The 11,939-nt window shown below is 35.8% G+C and overlaps 3 protein-coding genes across 4 annotated transcripts; 2 read left to right on the plus strand and 1 right to left on the minus strand.

The window, feature by feature from the left end:
- Window positions 1-74: 74 nt before the first annotated feature.
- Window positions 75-2,809, plus strand: LOC117991344 (uncharacterized). The gene is made up of 2 exons (XM_034978914.2): window positions 75-1,490; window positions 1,864-2,809. Exons 1-2 carry the CDS (start codon window positions 262-264, stop codon window positions 2,099-2,101), a joined length of 1,467 nt encoding a protein of 488 aa, XP_034834805.1. The 5' UTR covers window positions 75-261; the 3' UTR covers window positions 2,102-2,809.
- Window positions 2,810-3,549: 740 nt separating this feature from the next.
- LOC117991347 (uncharacterized) lies at window positions 3,550-9,858 on the minus strand. 2 transcript variants are annotated; one of them, XM_069505029.1, is made up of 6 exons: window positions 9,579-9,858; window positions 6,152-6,306; window positions 5,088-5,702; window positions 4,840-4,952; window positions 4,444-4,587; window positions 3,550-4,137 (listed from the first exon to the last, which is right to left on the minus strand). In XM_069505029.1, exons 1-6 carry the CDS (start codon window positions 9,622-9,624, stop codon window positions 3,972-3,974), a joined length of 1,239 nt encoding a protein of 412 aa, XP_069361130.1. In that variant the 5' UTR covers window positions 9,625-9,858; the 3' UTR covers window positions 3,550-3,971. The 2 variants fall into 2 exon arrangements, with proteins under 2 accessions (XP_069361130.1, XP_034834807.2); XM_034978916.2 differs by lacking the exon at window positions 9,579-9,858 and adding an exon at window positions 9,371-9,568.
- Window positions 9,859-10,190: 332 nt separating this feature from the next.
- Window positions 10,191-11,866, plus strand: LOC117991349 (uncharacterized). The gene is made up of 3 exons (XM_034978919.2): window positions 10,191-10,514; window positions 10,596-10,739; window positions 11,221-11,866. The coding sequence occupies exons 1-3, from the start codon at window positions 10,414-10,416 to the stop codon at window positions 11,813-11,815; spliced, it is 840 nt and encodes a 279-aa protein (XP_034834810.1). The 5' UTR covers window positions 10,191-10,413; the 3' UTR covers window positions 11,816-11,866.
- Window positions 11,867-11,939: the final 73 nt, after the last annotated feature.

Consider the following 11,939-nt stretch of genomic DNA (forward strand, 5'->3'; position numbering starts at 1 on the left):
TGTACGGCAAAAGCTGTAAACATGCTTTGCATATAAAAGTTCTATAAATAAAGCTCGGATTTGTGAGTTTGAATTATGTAGTACTGGCACCTCGCCAGCCACGACATGCGCGTGCGCTAAATAGCTCCGCGCATTTTTCGTTTCTTTCTGTTCAGAAAATCGAAAGTGGCAGTAGTTTAGTGATGCTCAAAAAATAGGATAATCATAGTGATATTTATTGTTCATGTTATACATAGATTAAAAAAACATAGTGCAGTGAAAATGTCGCCCAAGTGTCCGGTTCCACCTTTACAAGAAGTAACTCTATCGTTGGTAGCTAGACAATTAATTCACACTCTGTCGAGAGTGACAACCGATGAAGATGTGGCTCTGCCGTTTGCTATGGTGTCTTCTTACTACGAAAGTATGGGAGCGACGAGTGATATATTCCAAGATCTCCTCAATCTAATATTAAATAGCGAATACCTCGATCCGTCGATTAGATATTATACGATGAAATTGCTCCTGAAAGAAAATGTCAAGAGTTTAGCGACGGGCATGTTCCCTTGCCCCTATTACAGAAAAGTCCTTGAACTGATTGCGGAGCAAGGTCGGCACCTGACTTCTCTCAATTTGAAAGGTGTTTGGGTAAAAGACGAGCAGCTTTCGCTTTTGTACCAGATAATTAAGAACCTGACACATTTAACCGCTCTAAATATACCCTACATAGCTAATGATGAAGTGCTTAAGTTCATTGGAGAAAATAACAAAGTTTTAAAACTTCTCGATGTGTCTGGTGAAACTGATATCACTGAGATCGGTCTCGATGCTATGCTATCAGGGAACCCACAGCTTACTCAAAGTCTAACTGTAGTGAACATCGGAACATACGGAGAGGAAAACATAGATCACACAGATGTGGCGCTTCTTATACGCAAACTGCCCAATCTAACAAACCTTGGAAGTTATTCATACGTTGGAAAGGCATTGTATTACGTTTATAATAATGACTGTCCGCCTGATTTTAAAACCAAACTTCAGTACATTCATGACATTCAAACAAATGTAAGAACGATGAAGGCTATAACTGCTTTATGTCCAATGATAGAGACAATTTATTTAGAAGAGCCGGATCAAGGCGTGTTGCAAATGGTGAAAGATCTTCACATCTTAAATAAGATTAAGTTAAACAAATTCCAGTGTCACGAATTGCATCAGCTACTCGACAAGATAGGTTATAAAATTGTGACACTTATGCTTTCTGCTGCCCGGGGATCATTTAATTTTACGAGAATAGCAGAAACTTGTCAAAATTTGGAAAGTTTAGAATTCTACTCGATCCAAACAGCGACGCACGAGGAAGAAGTTCCCTTTAATAAATTGGAGCATATTGAAATTATTGAAGGGCACTTATCACCGTCTTGTCTGAAGTACCTCATGACAGGAAGTCCTAAGCTCAAAAAGCTAATCATCGGGGACGAAGTTAAATTAGACGATCAAGATATGGCACGGTAAGTTCCTTTGTTCCTTACGAGTATAAATAAACATCTGCACTTGATTACGAATAAGGCAAAGCGTAAACAATAAAGTACTTATATATCTTAAAAAAACAATGTAAACAGTCCCAGTTTTATTTATCTCTTTGACTTGCCAAGGACTTTCATAGTTTGTAAAGCAGTTTATTAAACAAATAAATACCAACAAGATTTTTATGGATATCACTTCTAAAAGATTTTGTATTAGTGTGGTTTAAAAGAATTCGAATATGTTGGTGTTCGGACTTAATATGTTTCATCACCATACTCCTACCATGTTCCAAGTATATGTTCCTATCCTATTGTATTGTATAATTTGCTATTAAATGTTTTGACTTGTGCTTTTTAGGATGCTACGTCGCTACAGATTCGAGAACCTCGAGGCCGTCTGGTTTCCCAACGCTCCTCGATTGACCGTGGAGACTGTGGAATTGTTGATGGAGACATGTCCGAAGTTACAAAGCCTCGGTGAACTCAGCGGTTGGCGTTACACTCCTGATGATATGATGTTAATGCGAGCGATCATTGTCAGTACTAATACTGATTTGATCCTGTCGCCGTTGGGTATATTCCAGCAAGGAATCTGAATCACTCTTATGTGTATTGTCTAAGGACCAAATACTGAAACGTCTCTTGTAATGCTAGAACGACTTACAGTACGCGGCAGAAAGTAATGTACATCGACATTACGAAGGAGATCGCAGATTTGTAGAGCATTCTATCTGTCGTAGAGACCGACAAAATGTCATATAGGTATGAGTGACAGAGACAACGCTTTACAAAGCCGAAATGACAATCTAAAGAACGATATAAATTACTTTCTGCCGCGTATTGTAAACATTTATCTTTCGGCATTTTGTCCATACAGTTACAAAAATTTTAACTATCATTTAGCATTAGAGTTAGTCATTTCATAACTCCGTAAGTATTAAGATACGTTTCAGTATTTCTATTTATACGATAAAGCCTGACCAGAAAAAAAAACTTTGCCATATTGCGGAAAACTAGTGGAACAAATTTATAGGTGATATATTAAGATTATCGATGATTGCAATGAAAAATGCAAAGGTCCGATCCCAGAGCTAGTTTTTTATATTTCTAGTTAGGCTATAATTGATTTATTTATACTTACTGATATGGTATTTAATTTTTTTTATTGAAGTTATTATACCTAAGTACTTTAAGATTAAGTACAAAATAATATTAAAAACAAACTGTTTTATCATCTTTAAAATTATTAATGTATTTAAAAGTATACTATACTAATATTATAAATGCGAACGTTTATAACAATGGATCTTTGTTTACTAAATCACGTACCAACACTGAACGGAATTTTATGAAAATTTGCACACAGGTACATCGAGTCATCTGGATTAACAAACATAAACACGGAAAAATAAAATTACTTCCTTCCTTTCTTATGGGGTTTTTAACCAAAGTTTTCAAATGTCGTCGTCTAACTCTATGGTTTATGTCCCTGAAATTCCACCACGATTAGCATATTATCACGGGTTTCATATTACATTTCTATGATCTATCGGCATCATCAAGCGGCAATTATACGATTTAAGTACAGCGCCATCTATAAGAACTATCTACCTGAAATTGAGATAGATAGTTTTCATACAAAACATAGAAATATAATATTTTTAGTCCTAGATAGAACAAAATGTCCCTTCAGTATTTAAAATGAATTTACACAGGAAACCTTATCTAATATGTAGATGGATAGGGAGTTGCAAACGTTGATAAAATAATACTTAACAATAATTTTTATCCAAGGACTAACAAAGAACAAGCCCCCCGATTGGGAGAAAACGTAGGTATTCATCGTAATCGGTCTAAAACTAAATCGATAGGTAATAAACTAACTGTGGAACTGTCAAGATGAAAGTTTTAATAAAACTCAATAATATCTAAAACAATTCAATTTAATACTTACATTCAAAAAGTAAACAATTATTCATTGGTCGTCAATTAAAATTAGAGTATTAATGGTACTGACAAAATACTTAAATCTAGAAATGTACATACAAAATTATCCTTTGGTAATTTAATCTAAATAAAACCATGTCTCATTAACATCGAAATGATGTCATTTTGACGTGATTTGACTATAAAAATATACCATCAGCTCGAAACTTCAGTCTAGCTGACGTCACTAAAATGGCCGCACACGCATTAGCAATTTGCGAGACTTATACGAATATACGTACGTACAAGGTTTTGCATGAAAACAAATCGTAACATGTTGGCGGGGGGCAGGGGAGAATGCTTTGTTGTGATTGGTGGACTCAAAAGTCACGTAATCAAGACAATATGCGGAATGAGGGTACCGTACCGGGCGTTGGCCAACTTTTATGCTAAGCAACTGCCTAAGCTTGGCGATCGGGGGTAGGCGTCTGTGCTCAAGGGCACAGGGATTCCTTGTTTGTCTTTTTATCTATTCTTCTTTCATTCTTGCGAAAACTTACTTTGCTCAGTCTTGACTTGCCTAGGTTCAGGTTGTGCGTTGTTTGACGGTGGAGCATTCTCTTGGTTTTGTATCAGTTTGTTTTTCTTTTTTGATCTTGTTTTTAGCATTTTACATTCGTCAGCACATTTCGTTGTGATTGCACTCCTGAAATTAGTGTTCGAAGTTTATGATTTTTACTAAGTACCTATACTTTCTATTATTTTGAAATACTTGTACGGCTTTACCCTATTCGTAAAATTTTTAGTGAAATTGTATTCAATTTCATATAACTAGGTAGATGTCCTTAATCAGCTGGGAAAAAAAATTAAATATTATAACAGTTTAATTTGTCTTTGGATTGATTTGAGATTGGACTACCTTTTAATCTTCCCTCATTTCGAAAAAAGAACTCTCTTTCTTGAAGTTCTCTGGGAAGATGAAAATCTTTCTAAAACGATCTGCCGAATTTACCTGACTAGATTTTCTTTGACGTTAAACCTGGAGGTGATTTCGATGATTATATCAGAAACAATTTTCGGATCCAGGCACATTTTCGCAGGCTTATCTCGAAAGGCCGGGGATCGCTTTCCCGTCAAGGAGTGTGTTGCTAAAATTCTAAAAAAATCAAACTTGGTAATACCAAATTCTAACAGGGTAAAACATATCTATTTGTAAATTCTAGATGATTTATTTAAACTTTGTTGAGATTTGAATTAAGGCAGGTAAATATTTTTTCGTTGTAAGTAGATTGACATTAGTATAATATTATTTTGATTAGGTAGGTATATCAAATTATTTAAGGTACCTAGTCGTATAAGATTTTGTCCTTTACTAACTAGATTCAAGGTTGAAATATAATTCTCTTACCTTCTTGGAAACGTTGCCAATAATAATGTCCTAGTTGCGATCGTGTACGATCTCCATTTAACTTTGCTAAATTTATCCTTATGTATCAATGTCTTTCCACTTCCAATTGGCACCTGCAAGAGAACATAAAGTAGGTGAGTCTTTTAAAAAAAATTAAAGAACTCGTCAAAAGACTACAACATCGTGCGTAGCAAATTTTAGATTTTTAGACAAACCTACATCTTATTGTTCATAAATTTAGTACCCACCCATTCGTCTACTTCGTCCTCCGCGTTTTGTTCTGTGTTTAATGTTTGTTGAAGCTTGGCTTCTGCTTCGGCTATTTCGAGTATTTTACTATACTTATTGCTAATAAGAACATTGTCGTCAGAACGATTTGATTCCTCACTTTGACTTTTCTCACTTTCTGCATAAGCTTCTGTATTGTTGTAAACAGGAACATTTATTGTATCTTCGTTTATAGGTTCTTGTTGAACTGCTGCAGTGTAATCAAAGTATTTACTCGTACCTCTTTCAGACTCGGGTTTCATATCATGTATGATTTTAAATAGTTCGTCGAAACTAGCTTTCATATCCAAAATATTCTTTTTGTTTAAACTTATTGTATCAACAGAAGTATTAGGGGGTGGTAAGTGTTTTTTTGTTGAATCAGGCAACGACTTTTTGCCAGCTTGAGTTTGTTTGTGCTTCCTTTTGCGGCTTTGGTTGTTTGTTTTACTGTCCATGTTCTTTTGGCGTTCTTTTAATACGTTTACGACCGCGTTCGGTCTATGTACTGGAATAGGAACGTTTTTACTGTTTCGTCTCTTAGCGTAATGGCGTATGTATTGTTCCATTCTGATTGATTTTGTTTCTTTTTTCTTCTGGAAATGAGTATTCAATATATTATTTACACATCTGTACTAAGTATTTCAAACACACTTAATATTATTAACGTCCTTTAACAAGTTCAGTACATAGGTACTCAGTGCGTAAAATTAAGTAATAGTTGTTGAAGCTTATTGTTATATACACATAGAATTAAGTAAAGGGTAAGAATTAGAATCACCTTGAATTTTTCTATAATATGTGCTTACTAGAAAGTACTTAGTACTTGAGGTCACAATGAAACACATTTTACACAAGCATTTCAAATTGGAAGAGCACCACCATATTTGAAAATACTTACATAGCTCTAGTTAAGTCGAAACGGATCGCCGCGACTTCGCTTCGCTTGGGTGAGATTTTTAAAAAATCCTTTCATTAAAATCTCAAGCTTTTAGACCCAGCGGCGTTATACGTTAATATGTCAGGCATTTAGTCAGTTTCTTACATCGGATTCGTCAGAAGAAGACGCCTCGTCACTCGGTGCCCAGGACGAGCAGCTTGGGGAATAGTCCCTGCCTTCGCTCGCAGCATTGTCTTCTCTCGGCCTGCTTTCATCGGCTCTTTTGAGGCGTAGCTGTTGTTCCAATAGAGGCACTTCATCTGCGGGTGATACAGTAGGTAAGTATGTGAAATGAACCAAACGCCGTATTACACAGTTTTTATTCGTTCATGAATGGGCTACTTGACTCATATCTAATTTCGTCCAATAAATCATTATTTATTATAGTATTTTGCTTAAGACAACGAAATATATCAATAACAATTATTAAAAACGCAGGATGGATATATAAATCCAATTTTAAAAAATACAGTTTTTATTTTTATTTGAAACGCAGAAAACGCTGTCAGCCATGATGTGACGTCATTAAATATGTAAACAAAGAAATGTCATCCCTATGTCACGCGGGGACTAACGTAGTATCCATATATATAAAATTTAGAGTCCTGACTAACTTATATATCAACGCACAGCCTAAACATCTAAACAGCTGGTCCTAGATACATGAAATTTGGTGGGTGTGTTCTTTGTAGGTAAAGAGAAGGTATCCACTAGGAAAGAATTTTTTGAAATTCCACCCCTGAGTGGGTTAAATGGAGGTTTGAAATTTATGAAGTCCACGCGGGCGAAGTCACGAGCATAAGCTAGTTTTCATATATTTCTAAAAACTCATAGTAAACGTAAAAAAATATCGTTTTCTCTTTATAAATTGAATAAGTTATTACAACAAAGTGATCTTTGCAAAAATAAATTTGGGTTGAAGTCGTTAGTCATATAGGATCCCTTTAAGCAAGTCTTCGCGTGTTACGTATATTTATTTCACTGGGCACTCTAATCCACAACTTTCCTATGGTCTTTATCGATGCGTTTTTTACATTCTCGGATGATACAATAACGAAAATTACTATATTTTTCATGTACACTAGTATAGAAGTCATGTTTATTAAACTTTGGGAGGTTATGCTGTTGTTTACAAATGCATGACGTCAGAGCACAGATAATCTATCGGCCAAACATGGCCGACAGTGTTTTCACCTGTCTAAGAAAAATATATTTTTAAATGAAAGTTTTACGGGTTTTAGGGCGCAAAAAAATATAGTGTTAATTTTTTTGATATAATAGCACAAATATTAACTATTTAAGACCAACTTAAAAAAAGTGTCAAGTAGCCTATTCATGAATATGGGTACCTACTGCTTACTCAATTTACAAAATCTTTTAACGGATTTACTTAATTCTGCAGAATGTTTTTAGGCTTCCGTACCCGAAGGGTAACAACGGGATCCTATCACCAGAAATTAATTTATTACACTATTACTAAGGTTCCGCTGTCCGTCCGTCTGTCAGCGGGCTCTATATCGTGATTCGTGAACCGTAATTGTTGAAATTTTCACAGAATGTATTCCTATTGCCGCTATAACAACAAATAGGTAATAAGAATTTTAAAATAACCGCCATCTCTACCCCTATTATAAATGCGAAAGTGTGTTTGTTGGTTTATTGGTTTGTTGGTTTGTCCTTCTATCACGTCGCAACGGATCGACGTGATTTTTTGCATGGACGTATAGTTGAAGACCTGGAATGTGACATAGACTACTTTTTATCCGGAAAAATTAAAGAGTTCCCACGGGATTTTTCAAAAATCTAAATCCACGCGGAGGAAGTCGCAGGCATCAGCTTGTAAAAATAAAAAGCGTTATTTCCTGTGTGATAGTACAGAACCCTGCGAGTCCGACTATTATTTTTGATACTGAAATGTTTCAAAGTAGATTGGGTGGTGACCGATCAATTGACAAAAAACAAATGACAAAGTTTCATTTCCCAAACATGGCAAAATTATGAATCGTTTTATGATCGTTATAAAACTTATGTTTCTACAAATAATTCACTTGATAAAACAAATTACCAGACAAATTGTCATTTCATAAAATATCATTTGACAAACAATTGATTTCTTTAATCGTGTTAATTAGTAAAACAACCTATCGCACTTTTTTTTTTTGATAAAATGAACTGTTTGATAAATACTTTAAGAATTATCCAAATCTTTTATATGTCGACCGGGCCGACGGAAGAGACCGCTTACTATAATGGGGGGTCTGTTTCCACCCAGAAAAAAGGAGCCCCGCGAAGCGGGGCTCCGTCGACGGGCCCCGGTCGACGAGAAGAGACCACCAATATGGTGGGGGGTCTCTCTCATCCCCCCCGCTCCCACCATCAAGAGCGAGCTCGGGACTTGGGGCACTCCGACTCGGAACGGTTAGGTTAGAAGGAGATGGCGGGGTCTGTAAGACCCCGCCATCTTCGTGGGTTATTTCTTTTTTTACCACCCAGAAAAAAGGAGCCCCGCGAACGTCGACGGGCCCCGGTCGACGAGAAGAGACCACCACTATGGTGGGGGGTCTCTCTCATCCCCCCCGCTCCCACCATTAAGAGCGAGCGAAGCGAGCTCGGGACTTTGGGCACTCCGACTCGGAACGGTTAGGTTAGAAGAGGATGGCGGGGTCTGAGACCCCGCCATCCCCTTCGTGGGTTATTTCTTTTTTTCGCACCCAGAAAAAAGGAGCCCCATGATATTATTGCTGCGTTGCATAGGGGTTTGCATATGTATGCAAAACAGACTTTTTGTGTGTTTTTTGTTATTTAGTTATTTTATCAAATAATAAATTTATCATCTATTATTTTGTAAAATCGCGAATTTGAAAAACAAATTATTTGGTGATATTAATAAATTTTTAAATGATATTTTAACATTCAGCAAATTTGCAAAGTAAAACATTTGTGAATAGAATATTTGTCAAATGATCTTTTGTAAAATGATATGTTTGCGGTATACGACGTTTGTGATTTGATTAGTTTTTCAAAAGTTTTTGGTGAACTGATAATTTGTCATACGTTTTTTGTCATTCATTAGTGAACCAGATTGGGTAGGTACCTACTCTACTTTGAAACATTTGAAAGGTTAGGTATACCTACGTGTTTAAAATATATAGATTCATATAAGTATATGACGTATTAGGTAGTTCTGTACAGTAGATACCTACTTATATTATTATCTTTGATAGCTTCGTACCTACCTCACTAGATTAAAAAATTACGTTAGTAAAAAGTAGGTAAAGCCACACGTGAAAATTTAAGCATAGTTTATACCACGTTTATACTTACAAGTACGGGCCACTCCTGCCACGTTTCGCTCGTTCGACTGCAAAGAATTGACCTTCACATCTTCCGTCACCACAGGAATATTATTGTTAGCGGTACTCCAGTCAGCCAATAGCCATTTCTCAATTTTGCTTCTCGTACTCATTTGTACAACACAAGTAACACCAAATGCGCATTGAAAGCACGATTGAAAGTGACTAAACTAACTCACCAACCCTCTGCATTACCGGGTACGGGACCTCAGGTAAAAGTTCCATTGCACCCTACTGCAGTCATTATGCATCCCTCGCCCTATTTCGGCCGGAACAATACGGTATTCGCCAACCGCCTGGGCGCCGACAAAAAAGCGACCTTTTTGCAATTCTCATATTTTCTAAGGAGATATTTATATTGTATTCTTCCAAACGGAAAGACGAAATACCCATTGTGTTTACTGTTTTTGGAAGTCGTAAAACTTGTGTCTTTTTGATACCTTACCTAGGTACCTACTCGTTAATTTCAATTGGTTTACAAAATTCTGTATTCGATGGATATTCCGAATTAGAAATTGTTAGGAAAATCCAGCATCAGTAAAGGAACACTTAGTCATAATCGTCCAATGACTTATATAAGTCATTGTAATCATCACGATGTCTTTGAGGGGTTGTAGGGAAGATCAAATCCTACCAAATGACCTTAAATTACCTACCTTTTGGCGAAAATATCCTGTTTTTATGTAAGACCTACCAACCTGGCAAATTTCATGATTCTAGGTTAACGGGAAGTACCCTATATAGTATACTGGCTTATAGGTTTTCTTGACAGACGCGACAAAAAAGACAGACTACAAAGATGCAACGAAGTGATCCTACAAGGGTTCTGTTTTTCCTTTTGAGGTACGGAATCCTAAAAATAATCCTTAATTGAGCAACAACCATAGAGTCTACTCTATGGTTGTTTCGTTCTTTTTTTTCTGGTCGGTGGTTTTGTTTATAATACATAACATAACCTCAACCTCACTTCGAAAAGTTAATGTAATATTGAATAATTAGTATGCGAAAACCACAATGGAAGCTCAAAAATTGAAAAAGAAGAAAAACGCAATTAGCAAAAGCAAGATAAAGAAAACAATTAAAAATGTTATATGTCGTCCGGATCCAGTTTATTGGTAAATATTTTATTAATTTGGTAACTATAGTATTCTTACTTGTTGTTTTACATTATATGTCTAATAAAACTTACATTGCAGGCCCGTTGTGACTGAAGCTGAAGAAAGTAGCCTTCAAACTGCTCTTGAAAAGCATTGTGTTAATATTCCAGAATTCAAGAAACCACATTGGAATGACATAAAATTAATACCTAAAAACGAAAGACCACAGGCTCCTCACATTCAGTAAGTTCTACTACTTATTCAGTTTTTCATACTTGCTAAATTTGCTTAAGTTCTTTCTAACCTACTACCTAACCTCTAAATGTCTATTTACATTAGAAATTTCCTTCGATTTGTTAGCAGTGTGGTAGACTATGGCCATAACCATTCTCATATAAGAGGGGACCCCAGCTCCGTAGTGAGCCAGTCATGGGTGAACTATATCTACCAAATTTTTTATAATTATGAAAATCCATCAGTTAACTTTTTATCATCGATAATAGTTTAAGCTCAATATCTTAAATATAATTTTTGTGGCTATGTTACAAGTAAAATTAATTTTATCAGGTAGGTACATGGTACATAATATGCCTTACATAGTCCGTCCCCCACTATGTTGGACGGACGACGTCAGGCGAGTCGCAGGGAGCCACTGGATGTCTATCGGTTGATGATGATAATGATGATGACTTACCAAATATTTTAAATCATCCATATTTTGCAGGAAAGTTGAAGGACTATTGTTTGGAATATCATCATGTTGTAATATGGTCGAAACCCAAGGCTGTTCAGGAGTGTTGATAGATGCAAATGTTAATCCCCAAGCGATTGTTCAACCAATCATTGAAGCATGCACTTCATCCAATATCCCAGTTCTTTGCTTGAAGAATTTGCGAAGTTTGAGCCTAACTTACTTTGGTATAAAGACAAGTTGTTTGGGAGTAAAAAAAGACTGCTTACAAGAATTAAGTGATAAAATACATGAAATATTTAAGAACTACAAAGTAGAAAAAAAGTCTACACCCATTCCTATAAGCTGTCCAGCAAATGAAAGTTTAATAGAAAATGTGAAAAATGAAGGCTCTCAAATGGATATTGATTCATACTGTCCCTATGTATATAGAACTGACAGGAAAAGTAGAGCATTTGTTCCAGATGCTCAAGAAGACACCAAAGCTAACAATCAATTTACAGGACAGCATTATATTAAGTTACCACAGGAGACTAAATCGAAAAAGGACAGAAAAGCCTATATAAAAATGATGTTAAAGAAAATATCCAATAATCCTAATAGAGTTAAAGTTGAACAAAACTCATAACTATTCATATAGCAATCAATTATATGGCAACAAATAAAAAGTTTAAGCAAAGATGTGTTTTACTGAAAACTTTTCAATGTTCTAAGGCAGCGACTTTTATATGTGTCAGGGTATGAACAGCTGA

Source organism: Maniola hyperantus, chromosome 19 (assembly GCF_902806685.2).
Source record: "Maniola hyperantus chromosome 19, iAphHyp1.2, whole genome shotgun sequence".
Classification (NCBI taxonomy): domain Eukaryota; kingdom Metazoa; phylum Arthropoda; class Insecta; order Lepidoptera; family Nymphalidae; genus Maniola; species Maniola hyperantus.

Coding starts and splice junctions, on each gene's coding strand:
- LOC117991344 (XM_034978914.2), top strand. CDS start 262: ATGTCGCCCAAGTGTCCGGTTCCACCTTTACAAGAAGTAACTCTATCG. Junction 1,491..1,863: donor GACGATCAAGATATGGCACG/GTAAGTTCCTTT, acceptor TGTGCTTTTTAG/GATGCTACGTCGCTACAGAT.
- LOC117991347 (XM_034978916.2), bottom strand. CDS start 9,512: ATGAGTACGAGAAGCAAAATTGAGAAATGGCTATTGGCTGACTGGAGT. Junction 4,588..4,839: donor TTGGCAACGTTTCCAAGAAG/GTAAGAGAATTA, acceptor TGATTTTTTTAG/AATTTTAGCAACACACTCCT. Junction 4,138..4,443: donor GTCAAAGAAAATCTAGTCAG/GTAAATTCGGCA, acceptor CACTAATTTCAG/GAGTGCAATCACAACGAAAT.
- LOC117991349 (XM_034978919.2), top strand. CDS start 10,414: ATGGAAGCTCAAAAATTGAAAAAGAAGAAAAACGCAATTAGCAAAAGC. Junction 10,515..10,595: donor CGTCCGGATCCAGTTTATTG/GTAAATATTTTA, acceptor CTTACATTGCAG/GCCCGTTGTGACTGAAGCTG. Junction 10,740..11,220: donor CCACAGGCTCCTCACATTCA/GTAAGTTCTACT, acceptor CATATTTTGCAG/GAAAGTTGAAGGACTATTGT.